This window comes from Diadema antillarum, unplaced genomic scaffold (assembly GCF_040938485.1).
Source record: "Diadema antillarum isolate AM-2024a unplaced genomic scaffold, OU_Dant_1.0 seq00000381_RagTag, whole genome shotgun sequence".
In the NCBI taxonomy this organism is placed as follows: Eukaryota; Metazoa; Echinodermata; class Echinoidea; order Diadematoida; family Diadematidae; genus Diadema; species Diadema antillarum.
Window position 1 is genome coordinate 534,760 of NW_027271379.1, and position 24,060 is coordinate 558,819.

The 24,060-nt window shown below is 39.9% G+C and overlaps 1 protein-coding gene across 1 annotated transcript; it reads left to right on the forward strand.

Moving 5' to 3' along the window:
- The first annotated feature begins 2,774 nt into the window (after positions 1-2,774).
- Positions 2,775-23,838, forward strand: LOC139731591 (kelch-like protein 24). The gene is made up of 6 exons (XM_071642480.1): positions 2,775-2,795; positions 5,466-6,506; positions 19,501-19,746; positions 20,369-20,658; positions 21,806-21,955; positions 22,823-23,838. Exons 2-6 carry the CDS (start codon positions 5,596-5,598, stop codon positions 23,077-23,079), a joined length of 1,854 nt encoding a protein of 617 aa, XP_071498581.1. The 5' UTR covers positions 2,775-2,795; positions 5,466-5,595; the 3' UTR covers positions 23,080-23,838.
- The last annotated feature ends 222 nt before the right edge of the window (positions 23,839-24,060 follow it).

Sequence of the window (24,060 nt, forward strand, 5' to 3'; positions counted from 1 at the left end):
AATCAAGCAAAACAAAGCAGTAGTCGTAATAAACAAGGGTGCCCACCATAAGTTAGCACCCAAATAATGACATTCGGATCGTAAAAACATGTCTGTCCCATTGAATGGAAACGAATCAAGCAGGGCAATGTTATGAAGTCTCATTGTGGTGAAACGCAAGTGGTCGAACGCAGCGATAGAAAACTCTACGATCTAACCGTAAGCAAAATAGTTGTGGAGCTGGACTGAGTCAAGCGTAATACAAAAACAAACAAACAAACAAACAAACAAACAAACAAACAAACAAACAAACACAAACCAAACAAACGCGCAAACATTACAAAACAATAAAGGGAACTATAGTAACCAATACCCCGAAACTCTATACGATGTGTCTCCTAGAGCCAATTTAAATCGAGTGTGAAAGCACGAATTGCCAACAGTCACTGAGGCATGGGCATAGGCATGATAAGTGTACAGCAAGATGGCGCGGCGTCAAAAGTCAAAAGTGATTGTGCGGTCCAGTTTAAGGTTACTTTCTTTTTATTCCATTTTTCGATAGGAAAAGCTTAACAGTGTTAATTCAAAAGTATGAATTTGCACCATTATCTTCATAATGTATAATCTTTGCCAGTGGTATACTGCTGTGTATATTCGAGGCCAAATCCATACACAGAAAAAGCGCCGGATGTGGGGTGGGGGTGGGGGGGGGGTGGGGGGGAGGGGGGAGGAAGGTGTGAACGAGAAAACATTAAGTCCTTTAATGTAAAGAAAGTCTATATTCTTTGAAGTACAGTATAATCTTGGGGAAAAGTATTTTGTGGATATGCATGATGGCAAATCAAATTTAAGTCTAATTCAGGAAAGAATGATGGACGATGTATATTAGTGCATGATCATCGATCTCCATTGCAGTCAATGGAATTATCATAGTTTTATTATTGCGCATGATACATTCCAGTGTAAAGATTATAGTAGTATTTCTATAGCCGTATCCCATCGTGAATTAATTATTATTCACACACACACACACAAAAAGATGGGACCCCGGCCCCGCCCTTTCTCTGCATCTGAAAATGTCTATTGTCATAAGGAGGAAATCCAATCCAAATATAATTTGGTCTGATAAAAAAAGAGGTAAATTGTACAAGTTCATCGGTAAAAAATTGACTTTAGCAATCGGATGAAAATAATGAGGAAGATATGAAATTGTGAAGTTTTGATAATTTCTTTAGTTCTTGTACAGTGGGTATGAATATGCAAATGAGTGATCTTACCATCATACCCTCACAAGTTTCCATTGACCGTGTACCCCCCCCCCCAAAAAAAAAAATGACGAAAATTCAATGTTTCAGACAATGAAGTCTGAAGCATGATGTTATTCATGGTTGAGTATATAGCTTCAGAATAGCGATCAGTCTGGACATACCAGGATTTGAGCCTCCGGCGTAATTGTGTTTAAATGAAAAATTGGAAATTTCAAAATTGGTCTACCTGTTATTATGTTAAATTGTGCGGAAAATTAAATTACAAGCTCGCTTAGTCATTTGCATACTGTGGATACTCATAGTGACTGTCCTGAACTACCCCCCCCCCCCAAAAAAAGAAAGAAAACAGCGAATTTTCAAAATGTCATAACTTCCTTATTTTTCATCTGATTTCGATCAAATTAATACCGTTTAACTCATTATATTTTACTCTTTCTTGTCAGACTAACTTATATTTGGAATGGATTTTCCCTTTAACCTCCCCGGTCTGAGCATGTGTGGAAATATGAATTATCTCGTTTTAATTAGTTATTAGGCCCTATCTCATTTAGATGAGATATTATTTCATTTGAGGGAATGATTATCTCATTCAAATAAATAACATTTCAGTTTAATGAAATGATTATCTCATTCAAGTGATTATGTCATGTCAATTATCTGAAGGATAATGATATATTCTCTCACATTAATGTGCTATTATGTCATTTTAATGAAATACTTATTTCGTTTAATAAATGAGATAATGAGCCTGTTTCATAAAGAGTTGCGATTGATCTTACGCTCGATTTATTGAGCATAACTCGTTGAATCGAGCGTAACAATAGACCTATAGGGACTAGCCTACATATAAGTCCTGTTTCAAGAAAAATCAAGGGTAACTTTCAGTCTAGATCTATTGCGAGCTCTACACTGTAACTGCGCTTAATCGCAACGTTTTCGTTATGAAACGGAAATTGCGATCGATGGCGGCAACTTAATATGCTTATTCTTATCAAGCAGGTCCTATGTATCTCACATAATAAGATGTGCAGAATATGACTGTCACATGCCCCTGCCTGGGCTCCCTCTCCCAAAGCCCCCCCCCCCCCCCCCCCCCCACACACACACACAAAGCGCGGTCAGACTAAAGATTGAGAAGAGTGTGACCGCAAACTTTCCGCGAAACTTCCCACATCACAGGAACGGCGCAGTGTTTTCAAAAGTGTGGGGGCCCACTTCCGGGTTTCATGAGCTAACAAAGTGATGACACCTTATGTATTCCTTTGTATGGTGCACAAAAAGTGTGGGGGCCCGAGCCCCCACGGCCCCCACGGCTGCGCCGGCCCTGCATCATCATGATTATTATGGGATCTTTCCCCTTCCTCCGCTCCCAGGGAGGTGGAAGAAAGACCTCCCTGCTCCTCCTTCACCAGTCCAAACTTCACGATCGACCGCGCCAGACCCACGTCACACGTCACACGTGTGGATGGTATGCACACTAGCGCGTAGCGCTGATGAAGAAGGACAGTGGCGATAGCTGCAGTGGAAGCGGCGTTTTGCTGTGGAGAGGTTCGTAAACAAGCTCTGACCTTTCTGGGCCGTCTTTCCTGTTTATGTACTATAGCATGTATTTAGCAGTCTGTTTTTAGTTCGCAACAGTTACGGCAGAAATCATTGTAACTATAAGCTGCCAAAAGGTCGAAATGACAGTTAGTTTTGGATTACTGTAACCGGCTGTAACTTAATGGCAATCCTTACAATTGTCAGTGCAATGCAGTGGCAATGGACGCTCGGGGCCAACAGTGCTGTGAACGTAGTCCCATACATTTAGAAAGATGCAGGTAAATCAGCGTCTCTTGTAAACTGGACGCTACCTTGAAACATTGAAGAAATAATCTCCTTATAGCCATAGCTCATCCTGGAAGGTAAACTGGGATGGGGTGTTTATGCAATCAATGACAGACAGTGTGGCATACTCGTGAAATAGGCCCCACCACACCACTGGCACTCACTGGACTGCGTGTCCTATACTACGGCGGCTCGCCTATTTCATACTCGTGAATTCAGCCCCACCGTTGTGTGGCGCAATGGCGTTCATCGGTCAGTCCGGGAAACCCGCTCATGAGGACCGCTCCCGCGTACGAGGACTGCCCCGCCTCATGAGGACCGCCCCCACGCCTCATGAGGCCCGGGGGGGGGGGGGGGGGAACGCCTCGTGAGGCCCCCTATTTAAGTCTATTCATCTCACATCTGACGTATAAATTGTCACAACTTTGCACGGTGATTTTTTGTTACACACACGGGGCAGTCCTCGTACGCGGGAGCGGTCCTCATGAGCGGGTTTCCCGGACTGAGGTAAGCACGGCGGTGGGGCTTCCTTCCACAGTATAATAGATGTCTACGTGAATGCGGCCCCACCGAACAGCATTTACGCGAAATTGATACAGCGGTGGGGCCGATTTCTACAGCATAGCATCTTTCGTCCTCCCTTTCTTCTCGGAAGTACTCCCTAATGTCCCTCGACTAATTTAACGGCCAATTTAACCATAAATACAACCCTACCTAACCCTAAACCCTAACCCGAACCCGAACCCTAGGACCTACCCTTGCTTGCTAACGCACGGGTGCACGCGCACTCCGGTGGGGCCTATTTCACGATTTTGCCGACAGTGTCATTTGGGAGTATTTACAATAACAAACTTTAGAGAGTGAGTTAACCATATTGTTAACGGGATCGTATAATTTACAGGTAAACTCTACACAGACTGACTAGTCTAGTACCAGGTAATAGTAATGGTATGAAAGAGTCTATAACAGTTAGATATCAAAGACTCTAACGTTACAGTACACGTGCTCTAACCCCGGCGCGGGGCGCTTTATCCAGTCGGTACGGGTTGGGGTCGCTGGTGGTGTGGTTACACATGCTCTAAAGTCGAGTTCCTACCTACTGCAGCTGAGCTACACTGTAACGTTAGCCCTACTCCTAACACTCGCTGACACCGAGTGAACTAACAGAAACATATTAACGGTTAACGTTAGAGTTTTCTAGGATGGTATTCAGAAAATCTTTCTCATTTCTTCCTAAGTTAGAAACTTAGGAAGTGCCTATGAAAGAAGGAATTGGTATTCTGAAATTTCTCCCTAGATCGTAGGAACTTCAACACAATTTTAGGCCATCCTCATCCCTGCCCACTTCCTTCCGAAATGCAGTACCATTAAGGAACCAACCAATGAATATCGCATAATATTTCTGATGACATACATAAGGGTTGAATACATGTGTGACGTGTGCGGCATGTCCCTTTATCATGCCGAACTTGTGCATCAAGGTACATGTTGCGTGTAGTGAATGACGTGCCTGTCACAATGTTTGCAGCTTGCTAATCTCCTACACTGTATCTTCACAATGTGCAAATTGTACTTCTACATAATTATACATTGTACTTGCCAACATTTTCATTTGAGAAAGCGGTAGAATCCAGGATGCCTATGCGAGCAGCACTAGCTTGAATGCTAATGAAATCTTTTAAAAGCGGTAGTCTACCGCCAAATGCGGTAGAGTTGGCAAGTATGTACTTATGGTTTCGTACAATACGTGTATATTGATTCTCGCAGAACCGCGTCGAGTCAAACTAACAGCTCGTTCGAATTTTTCAGAGCCCACTCTGCTCTGGTACGAAACCATTATTGCATGATTACTAAGACATGAGAGTACTTTGGGGCAAGTAAGTCTCACAGTGTTAGTAATATGAAAGGTACTTTAAACTGAAACACAAACTAAGACAAGACAACTCAGGGAAACTTTTGAGGTACCAAAACTTTATATTATCTTTAAGCAGGTGGCTGCTACAGACAGATGACCACCAAGACAGGTTTAACTGTACATGGAGTGTGAACAGGTAGCACATTTGTTGTGCCAAACTATCAAGTATGGTCATGTCATTTTATTTTATTTTTTTGTCCGTCATGGAACTGATGTCTCACATTGTCAAGATGGATTTTCCCATACGTTAGAACCATGCAATGTGGCAGCTAAACTAGGCATAGTGCCTACAGTTGCCACAGCAACAATTCTATTTTTTTTTTTTTTTTTCCGGGGGGGTTTAAAGGAGGGTAATTGCAATGCTGCCCTCTCAGTCAAAAATATGTTCTACATTGATATTGTCCATCTTGAATTGCATAATTGATGTCTGTATCTTTTGTACTTTTCCTCTCTGTGTGTTTCCTTAACTAAAACAGAGCCATCTGTAGGAAGTATTTGCTACCCATGACATTTATACGGAGGATTGAGGATTGCCATTCAGCATTGCCTGGAACTGCTGTGAGTGGTGAAATGGTGGTTGGTAGGATATGACGACGAAGGACCATCATGGATGAACTGCTGGATGCGCAGGAAAAGCGGGATTTCTGTGACTATGAGGACTGCGTCTGGATAGAAGGCCTGTCCTCGACTTTCCAGTCGATGCGCCAGGCTGGGGAACTAACAGACTTCATGCTGTGTGCAGAAGACAACCGCTTTCCCTGTCACAAGATGCTGCTTGCTGCAGGCAGCCCTTATTTCAAGGCCATGTTCACTGGCCCGATGCGAGTGGAAGACTCCAGCAGCAGTGCAGACCTCCAGGACATTAGCAGCACCACTGCTGAACTCTTGCTGGACTACATGTACACGGGGCGGCTTAAGATAACGGCCGACAATGTCCAGGAGCTCTTGATTGCTGCCAACTTCCTCCTCCTCGAGCGGCTCGTGGAGGCGTGCTGCGACTTTCTGCGACGGCAGCTGGATCAGCACAACTGCTTCGAAATGCTCTCCTTCGCTGATGCTCATGGCTGTATGGATTTGAAGAGAGCGGCTCAGCGGTACATTCTGAAGAACTTCATGGAGACGTCTGCGTCCTCGGCATTCCTGGAAGCAACTTATGAGCAGCTCTTGTCCTTCCTGGGTCATGATGACCTCTCCGTGACAAGCGAGAAAGAACTCGGAAGGAAAGTTTTGGGCTGGGTCGGCCACAACCCTGGCACGAGGAAAGCTCAACTCCCAAGTCTGCTGAGACTGGTGCGGCTGCCGTATCTCCCAATCGAGACTCTAAGGATACTGCTCAACGATTCTTTGATTTCGACGTGTCGTGAATGCCAAGACATTGTCAAGACTGCAATGTACTGTAAGACAGATGTCCTCCCCCGCATCCCAGAGTGGAAGAGTCCAAGACGTTCAACCAATCAGGCAGAGTGCTTAGTGGTTCTTGGTGGAGTGCAGTCAAGCCAACTTCGCAACAGTAGCAGGTTTGAGATTATAACATTGCATGCTTCATATCATATCTAGATATCTTTATTGTCATTTTTTACTTCAATAATTAATTTGAATGCAGCAAGATGCTGCTGAATACTGCTTTTGCATGGTTGAAGAACAATGTCTCCTCAGAAAGTCATGCATAAAATCCTACAGTTACTATAGAGCAGAGTTTGTGAAAAAGAAATGAAAAACTATTCACAAAATTAAAATAGAGAATATGATTCTTTGTAGTGAGAGTGATGGTTGGAATTCTTTGGGAGGTTCGAATAAATTCACTGGAGATCTTTGATATTGTTTCTCCTTCCATCGTAAAGAAGTTTTCAGTTTTATTATTTGAAGTGAAGAAAGGTCCTAATTACCAACCTCTACAATATTTACAAGCTTACGGAAGGAATTTAATTTTCAGGGTTACAAGAGGGACAAAGGACCTTACAATGTACCTCTTTATGTGCCACCTTTGCATTTCCCACTCAGTTGACGGCGTGCCAACTTCGCATATTCTGCTCAAACGCACTAATCCGCCTAATCCGATCAATAAATCGCCAAATGCTGAGGTACAATGACAGCGTTTCTCACACTTCCATTCCTCTCACATCTATAGCTTGCATTTCATGTAGTGATTGACTACCAAGTGGTGTTCTCCACTGGATTTGAGAGTACTGTAAAACATGAAATATTCGCGGCATGAAATTTTCGCGAATTGGAGCCGAAAGCCTTTTTCGTGGCATGAAATTTTCGCGAATTGCTACTGGCATTCAATGCATGTAGTGTAGACAAAAGCTTTCGCGTGCATTTTAATTTCGCGAATTTTGGCGCTCGCGAAATTCGCGAAATTAAAATGCACGCGAAAATTTCTCGTTTTACAATAATTTCTAAGTTTCTGTCACTGTTTTGTGTGCAAAAGTCATGCCTTTGCAGTAATGTAGGTATCTGTACTAGTCATGTGAAAGAAAAACAATCATAGATTTGTCATACAATAATACATCTGAGCAAAGCTTGGCATTTTCTCTACAACTTACTATTTGCCCCAGCTCAACAGAAATCTAAAGAAGTTACAATGTTCATACAGTGTAGACGTGAGAAACAGAATGTTTTCTCAAAGCATTGAAACCGTTAGTGTCTCAGAATAATGTGACACCATGGCACATGAAGAGTTTAATCCATTAGTAGTGAGTTTAGTGGAGCAAGGTGGGGTCAAGGCGGGCCTGAGCTTTCGATCGTAGCAGAATCAACATCAGAAGCAAAATGACAAACATAGGGAGTAAACTGTGGCAAACATAGGGAGTATTGAAGCTGACACAAACTTTAAAAGAAAAAAGCACCAGGTAAAAGCTATTCAACGTAATGGACTACAATCAACTGGACATGCACTGCCTTTGAGGGGCTAGGGGTAGACCAAAGAAAACAAAAGGGGTACATTGTATATTAGGTGTCTATAGGACTACACAAATAGGGAAGGAGTGCTGCCAAGGGGGCAAGGGAATTGAAGCAAAGAGGTAAGCAAACAAAAAAGAGAGTTAAGGGTCAGTAATGATCCCAAGGCTCATTGATGGGCAAACATAAAGGATAAAGATGAATAGGGAGGCAACATCAAACAAGGTCAGGAACAACACAATGGTGAAGAGTATTTAGAAAGGGGTGAACACAACAGGACGAATAAAGAGTTGTGGGGGAGGGGGGGGGGAGGGGTACAATCAAAACACCCTAATGCTGGTGTACAGTGTGGCAAAAAATGAAGGTGAAAGCCAATTACAATATAACACACTGTATGTGTTAAATGAATCAAGTGTACGTATGTACCATGAAATATTTTAAATGAGCAGACGTTACGGCTTCAAAATTTGATATAGTTCTTTTTATTAACTGATTAAGATGATAAATGGGTTACAGTTTGTTATTCTGAAGGTTTGTTGTTTCCAAAGTTTGTTAAAAATTGTTAGTCTGGAAATGAAGTACTTAAGGTTCATCAGTCGGAAGGTTTGTTTGTCTAAACTGATAAAAAAAAGTAGGGTACCGGCACTACTTATTCCAAATGTTCATCATGAAAAAAAAGAGGGTCGTTATACTGAAGGTTTGTGCCATAGACGAAAGCCCAAAAATCATGCATCCAGTACTTCAAAACCATTCATCCAGTAATTACTGGTACTGGATGCATGGCAAAAATACTGGATCCATGATTTTTCAGCCAATACGTATCTTGTACTGAGTGAGCGAACCTTCGTTAGAAGTGCGTGTACTCTTGCTACATGTGCGTGTACTCTTGCTACATGTTTTAATACCACAGTGAGGCAGTGTGTGGCCAGTAGAAAATCGACACATAGTTCTTGACCAATGAGATCGCAATATTCTCGCTACCCATTATGATCTATACACGTTGCAGTACGCACTTACGCATGTACAAAAGTGTAGTACAACGTGCTACATCTCCTGCAATGTTTGAGGAAGTGTGTAGCCCCATCCTTTTAAATGGTCATCTTGACACTATAATGAACATCATTGTGAAAATTAACATTCCTCTATTCTGTGCAAAAAAAAATAAAAAATAAAAAATACAGTGCACATTGTGTAGTATCTTGCATTAAAGCATACATATAGTCACTACCTTCAAAAGAAAGCCGTGTACCGGTATGCACATAGTCATTAAACATAATGTAGATCTACTACTTCCCACCCTTCAATTCTCATAATAACTCGTTGGTGATTCCTCCCTCCCCCCCCCCCCCAATCCTTAGCACATCATTTCATTTTCATCGAATGAACCTCTCTTTCGTCATCAAACAAGCAAACCTTCCTGCTAATGAACCTATGTAATCTTGTTTTTTAATTGATGAACCTGTGGACTAATGAACCTAATTTTTGTTTCAAATTAAGTGCAATTGTAGGACCTTCAAAATTACAAATCCTATTTAGTTTTGAGACCTCCTGAATAACAAACCTTGGGAATACCACAAGTAAAAACTCATCTTGATGTAATGATGATTCCCCCCCCCCCCCACATCCCTCCTGTCTTCACCACACAACATTAGGCCCTACATTTTCAGACTAACAAACTCTTTTTTCATTTTCAGACTAGGGAACCTAATTGAGAAAAAGAATTCTTTTTCATTTTTTAACTAATGAACATTAAGAGTGCTGTAAACGAACTTTGGGAATACTACAGCATTCGAAACATTCTGGACCCCGCCCTGCTCTCGAATATTGGCTACAACAATAATGAGGTCGCTATCATAACTGATGCAATTGAGATGAAAACACTCTCTTGAAAGATAGGCCCTATCCTGTGTACACCTCTGCCTCCAACATCCTCTAATTGTGAGACCGGGGGCCATATTCTGAGTACTTCATTAGTGTTTGATTAGCATTACATTAGCGTAGTGGTATTCTGGGAACTTAATTAAGTAGAGGGTCGAAAATTACCTTGACAACAAGCGTTTTGGTAGAAAAGTCTTTAAGCACCTATGCATATCAACTCGCGTACACCTCTGAGAGGACTTGATTACAGAGTTAATGACAAATCGGTATTCTGGGCATGTGGTATGTAATTAGCAGTGAAAATTACATAATTGAAAACTTAATAATGCCAAAGATTGTTATTAGGTACTACACAGGCATTGTAGCAAGTATTCTTGCGCATGATGGTACTTACTGTCTTTGGTATGGAAATGAAGACGTCAAATCTTGTTGTCATCCTGTGGAATTCAGAAAAAAGAAATTAATGCAAATTCCAAAGTACAAACGTAAACATTTTGTCATTTTATACATGAGCAAAGAAGATGAGAACTTCTTGTGCGTAGACGAAGGGTTGTGATCAAAGACCGGAGTGTGGGCGCAATGGAGTGCTTTGGTTGCCAAGTTACAGGGGTTCTGGGTGGGGAGGAGTGCGCATTGAGAGCATATTGCGCGCATGATCATCATTTTGGCTTGTAGCAATGCGTCTGATTGGATGGAATAAAATTGGATGGGAATAACCATAGCTAATTACAAGTGTATATAGGGGACTTTAATAAAATGTTAATATATTCCTCAGAACACCAATTTTGCACATGATTAAGGGGCTGTTGTGTTCCCAGTTTAATTACAAAGTTAATTGCACCAAGGAGCTTCAAACACACTTTTTAATTAACATCACAGAATACCAGCCCTGTCTATGCCACTACTTCCTTACCCTGTCAAGGAAAACTGATTGATTCATACAAGAACAGACTCTTGGTGTATGCTCCCTGTATACCCTTCTTTTTGTGGCATTGGTTATTACTCTGATGGGGGAAGGATGCATGGGGATAGACAGAAATCTGTGTCTCCTTCATTGTTTTAGGCACTCCTATTATTCTGGAATCGTAAACCCCGTTTTAGTAGTGCCTTTCCAACTAGAGTTACTGGGGCAATCTCTGGGTAACACCAGGGTAATCTTTTTATGCCTCCGCAACGAAGTGGCCGGAGGCATTATGTTTTCGGGTCGTCCGTCCGTCCGTCCGTACGTCCGTCCGTCCCGTTTTGTTTTTGTCGATATCTCAAGAACCGTGTGGTGGTTTTACATCAAACTTGGTATGAGGGTATATCCTTGGGGGATGATACTTTGTGTGGATTTTAGGGTCACAGGGTCAAAGGTCAAAGGTCACAGGTTTATTTTGTGAAAAAAAATTGAAATTTCATGTTTTTCTCCATATCTCGCAAATGGTTCAAGGTATCTTCATGGAACTTAGTATATATGCTTGTACCGATGGGCAGTGATTGTCTAGGGAAGTTGGGGGTCATGGGTCAAAGGTCAGGGGGTCAAAGGTCAAGGTCAACTCCTCAAAATATCACTACTTTCCTTAAAATGCAATAGGCTGAAGGTTTTTTAAAAAAAAAAACTTGATGTATGGCATGTATTTTTGGGGAAGTTTCTTGCCAAAAGGTCAAAGGTCAAGTGAAAGTGCTAAATTGCACTTTTTCCTTCATATCTCGAAAGTAACTCAAGGTATCATCATGAAACTTACATATTTATGCATGTTCAACCTAACAGTGATTCTCTTTGGAACTGTGAGGTCAAAGGTCAAAAACCAGGTTTAGATAATGCTATTTTCCCATTTGATACTGAAATTATACTTTTTCTCAATACCTTGAAAATTACTCAATGCATAAACTTATAAAAGGGTCAAAAGTCAAATAAAAATCATCAGTTCCCCAAATACCTGCACTCTGACATTTTAATCATTCATCCAATTGAACCTAGTTCTAGGAAAGTGAACATTCAGCACATTTGTGTCAAACCTGTCATTATAATTTTTGCCAATTGTGTGAAACTGTCATCACACATTGTCAAGACATTGTACTATAGACCTATTAGGAGAACCATGCATTATGGCAGAGGCATATCAGTAGCCGTAGCGATATATCTAGTTTCTTTTTCACCCTGCCTGTTAATACCGCCCCTGCAAAATGTTTCTTGGATGTTGCTGTGGTACTTTTTGGCAAAAATTGCCGTAGCACTACCATGGCAACTCTTGTATTACAATGCAAGTGCATTAACATATCTTTGCTATAAGTGTACACTCAACATGCATATTTTACTGTATACGCTATAATTTTCGCGTACATACATTTTAGCGAATTGCCGCTGTCACACATTTTCGCGAGTGGTTAAATTCGCGATTGGGGGACCAGAGAAAATATGAAGTGGCAAAGAAAGTGTGAATTTTCAACTTACTAGCAAATAAGAATGATACTAGTGATACACTGCATGAAAAAAACTTACCAAACTCTGCGAACTAGTAAGTTAGAATTCAACATTTTTGAAGTGGTTAAGTCCATCGCGCTAGATTTCTGACGAGTGGTCCACTTGCGATAATGGATGGGCTCTCTACAGTATTCGTATTACGTGGACGTGCGTAAACAAGCTTAGCCCGTATGGTCTGTTCGGTAAGCCGTGACGTGGTATACTAGTACTGAAATGTTCGTATCATCAAGGCAAGGGATTCATTTTGGAAGGTAATATTTTCGCGTGTTGTTAATTTCGCGAATAGCTCCCGACTCGCGAAATTCGCGAAAATAAAACCCCCGCGAAATATATAGCGTATACAGTATATGCAAAATTGCAGACAGAGAATGATTGACACACCACACGCTGATCGCATGCATGGATTGTAAACACTGATCTGTATACATTGTAGTTGAGTTTGGTGATTACAACTGCATATTTTGGAACAATAAGGTGGCACTGGCCGGTAGGCTTCATAGTTTGCATCAGTGGACACACCCCCTTTTTGGAAACCTACCTGGGTAAGATTTTTTGGGTTACATTTTGTTATTCCGAAGGTTCGTTATTCTGATGGTTCTTTAGTCCGAAGGTTCATTAGTCTGAAAGTTCGTTAGTCTGAAGGTTCGTTATTCCAAAGGTTTGTTATTGCGAAGGTTCGTTAATCCGAAAGTGAAATAAGGTTCGTTATTCCGAAGGTTCGTTAGTCCAAAAATGAAACAAGGTTTAGTCTCATTACAGACCCTATTTCATTGTCGGATCAACGAACCTTCAGAATAACAAACCCCATTTCATTTTCGGATTAACGAACCTTCGGAATAACGAACCCTATTTCATTTTCCGATTTTATAAACGAGCCTTCAGAATAGCAAACCCTATTTCATTTTCGGATTAACGAACCTTCAGAAAATGGCACAAATGTTCGGATAAACGAACCTTTGAAATAATGAACCTTCTGAATAACGATCCTTTGGAATAATGAACAGCATCTGGTTTTAGGTGTGTATCTGTTAAAGATGGTGCTCTTTGCACTCTTGTGCAGTTTTATTGGAGTTTTAGAGGAATTTTGTCACCAGGGCACTACATGGGCATTGCTGCAGTAAGGTCTGCCAAAGTGGGGCTTCAGTACATCTAGATAGATAAAAAGGAAAGATGGAAGCTGATGATGTGCAGGTATTCAAGTTCATCTTCTTGAAACACTGGGCATTCCAGATAATTCTGTGATTTCACACCATGTAATACATAAGTGATAGTGCCATGTACACTGTACATTGTATGTGTAGAAATCGTAGACATTTGTGGAATTTATTGTTGCCATTTAGCTGATAAACCAATACTGTGAAAAAGCCAAAACATAATACATGGAAAGATATGGAAAAACACACTGTACATTGTGCACTGTGTACATACCCATGGTCATGATAGACCCCACCCTCTAACAACTCAACATATTTAGTTATAATGATATACATGTTGCATAATATCACATTTTTTTTTTTTTTTTCTCAACATGCATGTTGTGATCACCCCCTTGAAAAAAATCCTGTGTAGGCCACTGGTCATCACAGATCAGCCCCTTTCCACCCTCACAACTCAATGAAAATGGTAATTCTTCCCCTTTCCCATCCTCCCCCCCCCCCCCCTTCTGGCCTTGCCACAGATAATTTCATTTTTTGCAGACTAAACAAATCTTCAGAATAACGAACCTTATTTCATTTTCAGGGTAACAAACCTAATTTCATTCTTAGATTAACAAACCTTATTTCATTTCCAGAGTATGGAGCCTTCCTGCTAGTGAACCCAATTTCATTTTCAGATTATTGAACCTTTGCGATAATGAGCCCTATTTTCATTTCCTGATTAATCAGGCTAGTGCATGTTGTTTCATTTCCTTGCTAATTAACCTTTTGGGATAATGAACATTGCAAGATTTAAACTCTCAGCCTTATTGAAGCAGCAGCTTTAGTTGAAAACAAGGACAAAAGTGAAAGAACAGAACGAAAAATGAAAGCAGAAAAAATACATTTTTTTTTTTTAAAGGAAAGGGAAGTAACATGAATACATGTCACATTTGTATTGCGTTACATGTATAAGCTGGCAGGGTTGCTTTTTGTATATTGGTAGGAATAACAAGCATTAAAATGACTACCAATTCTTAAAGCTTTTATATTTTCATTCTTGTAATGTATAGGTTTAATTTGTCGGATTTGAAGGGGTACATTGCTCTTCATATCTTTTCCACAGAACAGTGAGTTATAGGCTGTGTGTACACCATGTACGCTGTATGGGTGTGTACATATCTCTTTGCATGAATCTTGATATTTGCTTTTTGTGTGTGTGTACTTGCAAATGGCTTCAATTAGGATATTGCGGTGTTTCATTCCAAGCAACCAGGGATACAGGGCTCACACCTGTATTGATGGAATGTCCCTATAAAACTGCTTCACAAAATCATACCTAAGGTATTTAAATTTCACAAATGAAAAAAAAAAGAATTACAAATCAGAAATGCAGTTTGCCAAAAAAAAAAATGAAAAATTACTTGCAGATATTGAGTATGAATTCCTCTACAAACTGCATTTTGGTTGGAAGATGAAAGCTTTTGGGTCCGATCCAAAAATAGTGTTCACTTGGACTAAATTTTCATATTGACACTTGTATTTCATGTTATATATCATATTAAAGCTGAGAATCTGCAGTTTTCAGAAAAGTACATGTCTAATATATTTGATGTCAGACTTTTCCGTAAATTACCGGTAAAACAGGAAAAGCGCCCTCTTTGCGCGACGGGACGGACATTACTTTTTCAAGTAATTTGCACAAAAATTACAAAAGTAGGGGAAACATTGATTCTTTTCATAGAGTACCCTTCCTAGGAGCAATTCATATCTGGTATTCATTTTTCTCATTATAGTTAAATTTTGGGTCAAAATCTTCACTTTTTCTTGAAAAAACATGTTTTTCAGTACTTTGACACCAAATTATTATTTTTTCTGTATGATAGACTTGAGTTTGGTCACTCATATTCCACAATGTATCAATGAATTAGTGGGGCTCTATATCCATGACACTAAATCAAATAATTCTCTATTCATAACAAAATTATCGTTGTCCAACATAATGTCCGTCCCGTCGCGTGACGGGACGGACTTTAAAATGGTAGGTGCGACGGGACGGACTGCACATGTAAACAATGGTAGGTGCGACGGGACGGACTGCACATGTTAGCAATGGTAGGTGTGATGGGACGAAATTGTTATACCACAATGGGCTAGAAAAAGAGTGTCCCTAACTTGAACAGAATAAAAAGACTTATCTTAGTAAAATCTTAGTACTCTACACTAAAATGTTATAAAAACTGTGTTAACCACAGGTTTGAACACATTTTGATGCAGATTAGTCAGTGTTGAAAATTTCCCATTTGTTTTGTACATTGTGCATATCATTTTGTTTTGCATATCATTTGCGCTATGGGATGGAATTCAACACCTTTCGAGGAAATTACTTAAAAACTATAATACATTAGATCTGTATGATAGCTTTTTCATTGAAGGAATGTAGGGAATATTAGTAGAAAACAATGTCACATTACATGGCAAGTCTGGCTCATCAACGTTGATACAATTCTTTTTTGAATTTTGTTCAAAAAGCAGTGTGTTTTTTTAATTCCGTCCCGTCACGGCAGTAAAATTTTTGATTCCAGCCTTTGCATTGGTGATCAGATCTTGATGGAAAGATTCAATCTTTGAGCAAAAGAAATGTCATTTTAACATTGTCATTCATGAGATGTAATTTTCCTCGAGAAAGAAAATCAAGGATTACTGTACCAAAAGTATAAGAATTCTTGTAAAATGAGAGTTTTTCGCCTTATGATAATAATCGTTGGTCAAATTTTTCAGCATTCATTAGTAGTTTGAATCTTGGTGTGCTTAATCTATATTAAGATGTAATAAAACTGTGTTTTCCAAAGTTTAAATACATTTTGATAAAAATTAGCCGATTCTCTAGAATTTCCCATTCGTTTTGTACATAGTTCATTTTTGTCCGTCCCGTCGCGCGACGGGACGGACTTCAACAGCTTTTGAGAAAATTACCTAAAAAATAAAATCTATTAGATCTAGATGTTTCTCTATTTGTGCAAGTGATGTTTGGAACATTGTCAAACAAACACCACATGACATGGTCTGTATTGCTCATTAACTTTGAATTAATTCTCCTTTGAATCTTCTTCACAAAAACCAGTGATTTTTTCAGTCCGTCCCGTCGCGCTAATAATATATGTTGTTACCATGGAAACAAAACAGATGCCGATCTTGTCCATAGTGCAGTGTGATGTCTTCATGTAAGCTTAACACATTTGTAGTAATAAATGGCTGCTACCACTTAACCTTTTTTTGTTTTAAATAAAAAACCCATTCAAATTCCGTCCCGTCGCGCACTCTTGATTTTTGGATCAGACCCTTTTCTCATGGAATTGGAAGGGAATATATGTGATTGGGTGCATGTTCAGAAAATAGGGGATTTTTTTTTTTAGTGAAAAGAACTTGGAAGTGTGGCTTTGCAAACCCTGGGACAGAATTTGAGCTGAAGAACCCCCCCCCCCCTTTGGAAATGTGATGGATTATTAAAGGGTATACTGTTTTTCGGGTAAGTGAAGATGAAACATCTCATTTCTTCCAGCTATTTTACAGAATTTGTTGAATTTTAACACTTAAATATCTCCAGGGGAAATATCTACCCTTGTGAGCCCTATACTATATTTCACATCTGACATATTATGCCCATTTACTTGAAAACAAATTAAAAAGTGCCCTTTTAACTCTTTATGTGCCATGTTCGCATGTCCCACTTAGTCGACGGCGTGCCAACTTTGCATATTCCGCTCAAACGCACTAATCCGCTTAAACCGATCGATAAATCACCTAATCCTGCGGTACAATGAAAGCTTTTCTCGCGCTTGTGTTCCTTTTACATACAGAGTGCATTCTACAATAATTGTATGTGGTGATTGACTATCAATCAGTGTTCCCAACTAAATTTGCGTGTAAATTCTAAGTTTCTCTTATGGTTTAATGTGCAAAAGTCATGCCTTTACAGTAATGTAGCAACTGGTCATTAAAAAATAAATAGAAATAGATTTGTCATACAATTTATATCAAAGCAAAGCTTGGCATTCCTCTTCAACTTTGCTCACTATTATGTCCAGTTTAACAGAAATGTGTAGAAGTTAATATAGATTGGAAAAACAGAATTCTTTCTCAAAAGCACACTACCTTCGTGTCTCAGAATAATGTGGCACACAGGGGGTTTCCACCATGGCAAGCAAAGTGTTATTTAAAGGCCATAGGGGTACAAAGGTTACCATACAGTATGCAATGCACCTGACTGCTTTGCATACATGTATTTCGTTCCAGTACAACTTGTATGTTAGCGAAAAGTTTTCATCTTTTCGAATGAGGAAATTTGTAACGTTTACACATATGGGTAATTCCGTGAAGTTGGGGCACAAAGTGTTACATTTTAGCATAACTCAATACTAATTATGCTATACATATATTGTTTATAGGCTTTACATTTGTATTGGGACCATACATTTTCCTGGAAATTTTGTGCCATTCAGACTCAATTTTGACGAAGTTATCTTTAAAAAATGTAACGGTGTCCTGTAGCATCGTGACGTGTCCATGTAGCATCGTGATAGTTAAAATCTGGTCCTAAAAGACAAATTAGTGCAATTAGCTTGACCAAAATTTGATATAATATGCATAATTACTAGATTAGTCAGATAGCTAAATATCTTAACTTTCCTTTCCACAGTTTTACTTTTACAAGAAAATTTACACAATATGTCACTATGCTACGCGGTGTCCACCAAATGTAACAAAAAAGGACACCGCGTAGCATCGTGATACATTTTGTAATTTTCTTTTAAAATTGAAACTGTGTACAGGAAATTTGAGATATAAAGCTATCTGACTAATCTAGTAAATATGCATATTGCATGAAATTTTGGTCAAGTTAATTGCCATAATTTGTCTCTTAGGACCAAATTTTAAAATATCACGATGCTACATGGACACGTCCCGATGCTACAGGACACCATTACATATTGTTTAATAACTTCATCAAAATTGAGTCTGAATGGCACAAAATTTCCAGGAAAATGTGTGGCCTCAATGCAAATGTAAAGCCTACAAACAATAAATGTATAGCATCATTGATATTGAGTTATGCTGAAATGTATTTTTCAAATATCACGATGTTACATGGACACTGCCCCAACTTCATGGAATTACCCATATCCTTGATTGTTCGTTACATGAATCCTGGTTTTCTACTTACTATGAACTGAATTTAAGTGTTTTTAATATTTTTTATGGTTTTCAATTTGTTTTAAAGTAGATTTTACAGATAATGGAATACTATGCCCAGTTGCGTTTGTACCTTGTGGATACTATCATGTCCCCCTTTAAAGCGCCTTGCAAGAATGTGTGTACTATGCGCGTGTGTATTGAAGTGAGTGAGGTACAGTTGTACACAGGTTGTATGTACAGTATGTAAAACCCAGGATGAAATAATAATTAAATCCATTGGCTGCACATCTCATCAATCTCCAACCCCATTTACATTGTCTGTGCACCCTTAGCCTCACTTTCCATCTGAATTGCGACACGATTTGTCATCAACTATAGTGAACCATCGTCAACTTGATAAAGCTTACACTTTGGAGGTCCTTTTATTATACACACATGTTGGCATGCACCCCCCCCCCCCCCCCCCCCCATGCGCCATTCCGGTTTGCTGGCTACACTCACAATCATTATTGGAAGTGCCCCATGTTGAAAACATCCAAGGTTATGTTGGAGAAAATGTCCTGTTTATGCCCCATCCCCAGCATCCCCAGGTCTGAGGACCTGTCTATATGCCACTACTCCAGCTTTACTCATTTACACATGTGTTTACAGTACAGGTTATGAAATAAAGGAAGTTATCTATTCTGCAGTACACAAGTTTTCCCACTGTATGTATCACACTAATTGGGCAATATTTACGGTGTACATACATAATATTGTAATGACAGGGTTGGTAATACAATTTTTTACAGATTATAAAGAATTAAGAGAAAAATAGAGATTGTAAGTATCAGTCTATGTCTTGGGGAAATAAATAATTATGGGGAAGAAAGAAATCATGAGGAGGAAATTTGCAAATTTGATACTAATTTCATTGTGTTCATCTGATATCAGCCTGCTGCAGTTTTGCTGTGACCCAAGGGCACCACCGTTGACTTGGGTCCAGCAGACCATCATGCCCTACATGCTGCGAAACACGGTGATGTATGACGTGGCCTGCTTCCAAAACGCCCTCTACGTGTCCGGCGGGTTCGACGGCGAGCGGGGAACGCTGGGCCAGGTCTGGCGGTACAGGTACCACGCGGAGGAGCCGGGCCAGAGTGAAACGTGGGAGAGAGTCTCCTCTCTGCAAGTTGCCAGGTGAGGGTGCTCTTTTGGGGTCCAGTGCTATTTATAACCTGTATATTCATCACCCAGCTTATAACCCACAAAATGTAGGCCCAAATAGATTTTTACTGTTCTACTGTACATACTGGTGCATGTGTTTTAAAAGAGTACAATGATGTAACTTGTTAAAATAAGACCTTCTTTACCAACCAATTCAAAAAGTGACTGAAATATTAAAGAGAAAGTGAATAGGAGGGTGCAGTTTCATAGAAAAGGGAGAAAAGAGGATAAGATAAGGGTCACTCTGGTTATGCTTTGCACAAGTTTCACTTCCCAAGCCACAGTTGGGAAAGGGTACACAGACATTCAAGATGTATGCTAATCTAAATGTGGCAGTTGGGGGGTAAGATACGTATTGTTCCAAAATGACAGAGTAAAACTGTTCCTATTAACTTGAGAGGGCAGATTGATTCCAAATTGTCCTCAAGATCAGTTGAATTGAACTATAGGGATTAATTTATAGCACTCAGTGAAACAACCCCTGGGTGTAGAGAAAATGTGAGAGAAAATTTGGGGTGGCATAGAGTCTTCTTGTGGAGATTAATGCATGACGCGTTGAGTGTGAGATGTCTTGATATTGGTGTGTCTTCTAAAGGTACCAGCATGGTTCTGCGGTGACAAGGGGCAAGCTCTTTGTGGTCGGCGGGTACAATGGCCTGCAAGCACTGGCCGAGGTGGAGTCCTACAGCACAGATACCAACGCTTGGACACCATGCCCGCCGATGCCCGAGCCTGTCACCTTCCCCGCGGCTGTAGGCTACAAGGAGCGGCTGTACGTGATGGGCGGAATGAAAGCAAACTCTGGCGTCTACCCGTGGACGCAGTGTTTCAATCTTGCCACAGAGTCCTGGAGCATAATCAAGACTCTCGAACTGAAATCCAAAGGTCAGACTTAGGAATGAGTACAGTTCAACTGTAGCAGATTGCGGGTTCCGCCTGTGTTAAATTTCTTTTAATACTTATGAGGAAATCTTCAATCCACAACAAAGTTTACTCTTTCTATCCCAACAGGCCATTAAAGATCATATGCGAACATAGAAAGAAGTATGTCAGCAGAAAGGAAATAATTTCTATTATTTCAAAAGATTTATTTGATTATTTTTAGATTCCCACATTTTTTTAAATTAAGCAAGTTATTCTGTGTGTTAGCAGTCTTGTACAGCGATTTTCCATCGATGATCGTGTTTTGATTGTCCCGAGTGATGATGTAAGAGGTTTCTCATTATCTCACTTAGGAATGTTAAAAACATGAATCCCCACCTCAACCAGTACTGTACAGTCACTTTAAAGGGATGGTACAGTATTGGTGGAGATGAGAACTGGGCTTTTAACTTTTTGGGAGATACCAAGAAAACACTTATGATATAGTATAGAACATACCATTTTAAGAGGAATTCAAAGTTTATTTGATGAAAATCGGGTTTGGAATGACAGAAACATCCAAAAACAAAGTAAAACAAAGCAATTGTAATAAAGTGTGGGTCCCACACTTTATTAGAACCGCTCTTTTTGGCATATCTCAGCCATTTCAAAACCAATATTCATCAAATAAACGTTGAAACACTCATAGAATTTCATGCTCTTTCATATTTTATATTAAAGAGGTTTCTCATTATCTCACACACAAAAAAAGAAACCTAAAATTAGGTCTCAACCAAAATTATACTGTCCCTAAAGAATTCATGTCTCTTGAAAAGTATTATCACGTTTTGTCCACATTTTCAGTGAACTCTCAGTTTCAAAGAATATTTTTGCATATAATGAATGCATGCACATCATTTTCTGAGGACTGATAAACATCAATATTTTCGGCAGATTAATTTTTCAAGCTGAGCTGTGGGTTCTCATAGTTCTTGAATTTGTGCTGCAGAATCACCAACCCTTTCAAAATGTGCAGAGAAAATTGTGGAGATATCTAATGGGTTTTTGAATTTGCACTAGCCAGAAGTAGCGTGAAATACACAGAAATTCATGTACCATGAATATATCCACATTTCCAATATGTGTTGCACTCTGAATCTCCTCTCCTCAGGTGGCAAGAGTGTTCTTCTCAACGATGCCATATACATTGTGGGCGGACCCTCGCGAGACGTGCACGTTTACGATCCGGAGAGTGATGCAGCCTTTGATGTGTCTCCGACACACGAGTTTCATGTCTGCGCTGGAGTAACTGTCAATGGAGGTACATTGTACTAGGCTGTATTTGTGCTTCTCTTCGTGTAATTTGTTTTAGCTTGATTTATTTTATGTAGCCGCTGCATAATTTGTAAACATTCTCCTCAGATGGCATGTAACTGTAAAGCTGCCAAATAGGATAATTTCAACCTAATGTAGTGGACATTTATTAAATCAAACTCTGTTTGTATGTAAATGTGTATATTATGTACTCTACGTAACTGTACCATCACATGTTCTCATTTGACCATCACTGCTTTGGTCACTCTATCCTGTCTTTCTTATGGTCAACCTGACACTCCTTTCTCTAGCCACCACCATGCCTCATTACCTCACATACAACAAGGAGCTTCAAACATAGCCCCCTGTTCATCTCACTTCCTCTGCCACCCACCCTCTTCATCCCATGACTGTAAATACAATACTGCACTGTTCTCCACATGTTATTTAATCAGCCATACTGGCTGCAATAAACAGATTTGCCTCTCAAACCTGAACGGAGCAAGACATTGTGCCTGGCTCTCTCCTGTTTGTCCTCTCCATCCACATATTCACAAAAAACTCCTTGAAGGTGTTAAATGTCACAGTCATATATATTCTTTCTTTTTTTTAGAAACTTTGAAGTCTTTGGTGATCAATTTTATTCTTGATATATAATAAGACCTTGTTATCATAGTCAGAATTCTTTATAAAACTAGAGTCAATATTAGCTTTTAATGACACCTGCTCTCTCGTTTGCTTTCTGTGTCAAGAAATAATTTTATTTTTTGGGGGTTGTAGAGAAAATGTGCTATTGTTTTTCTCAATGAGAGAATTATTTAGACTGCCGTCATTTGAGATTATCCATGTCTTGTTCTTTTACTACCTTCATCAGGCAAGATCTATGTGGCTGGAGGCGACAACCTGAAAGATCGCCGAAACTGGGACAGCATAGAGTGCTACGACCCAGCAAACGACACATGGACCACGGTGGGGAGGATGCCCCTCCCACTGTACTGGCACGGCCTGGCGACCGTCGTCAGGGACATTCACGGTCTCCGCCCCCTGGAGTTACCAGACCTGCAATGTCTTGGTCCGTCGATGCTGTTCAGGGGGTTCGGGGAGGGCCCTGCCGACTTTGATCCCAGGTGACCCCGAAACGGGTAAAACTCATACACCTACATATAGCTGGCAATATCTTCTGGGCCTTCCTACCAACAGCAGGCATTGACATAACCCTCTATGTGAAGCCCTGTGGTTGTGTGGTATAAGCCATTGTCACTCGGAATGAAGATCATGTGTTCAAATCCTGCATCATGCTGGCATGTTTTGTATGACCAACTGTGAACCATCTTCAAGCCAGTTGATGGTATGATTTTGTGTAATGACAGGACCCTGTATGAAAATACTCAACACCAAAAGAAGTTACTCTTTGCTTATGGTGACCATATTCAGTGTACTATCTTTGAGAGCAAAACAATGGTTTAAACCTTGAGTGTCTTGTTGCAGTGATCCAGTGATTACTGGTACCTGCATAAAATGGCAGGGAACTGACAGACTGGGAATAATAGCTTCTACATGTCACATTGTGACTAACACAGTTTAAAAACCATCACCACTGAGGTGTGATACCTAGAGTAGAGATACCACAAGAGTTGATACCTAGCACTTGTGGTTTTCATGAGCGACAGGATGATGTCTTGTGCTCATATCTGTTATACAGGTAAACATATTGGTGTGTAAGCGCTAAAAAAAAGAAAGTAATTTTGTCTTGCAGTCAACCTTGGAGTGCCTTTTTGATAAGCATTGCTGTCTTCATGATATTTATGACTGTGCTGAGCTCTTGTTTCTCTACCTCCGAATTTTCCTGATATCTCCTTTCTTGAAGTAACAGGATATATTCTACCACATTTTGGGGGCACTGCAAAACCTGCACTGTTACAAAAGATAAAAACAAAACAAATAAAAATGCTTGGGAAGTTTATATGAGAGGTACATGGTCACACAGTCACTAAGTTGTTTATATGTCTGAAGTGAGAAGGTTGTTATGGCCATGAGTAAGATATTTTATTGAGGTACATGTGCCCGAGGGAGATATGAATGAAGTATAAAACACAATTTTCTGCCATTTGT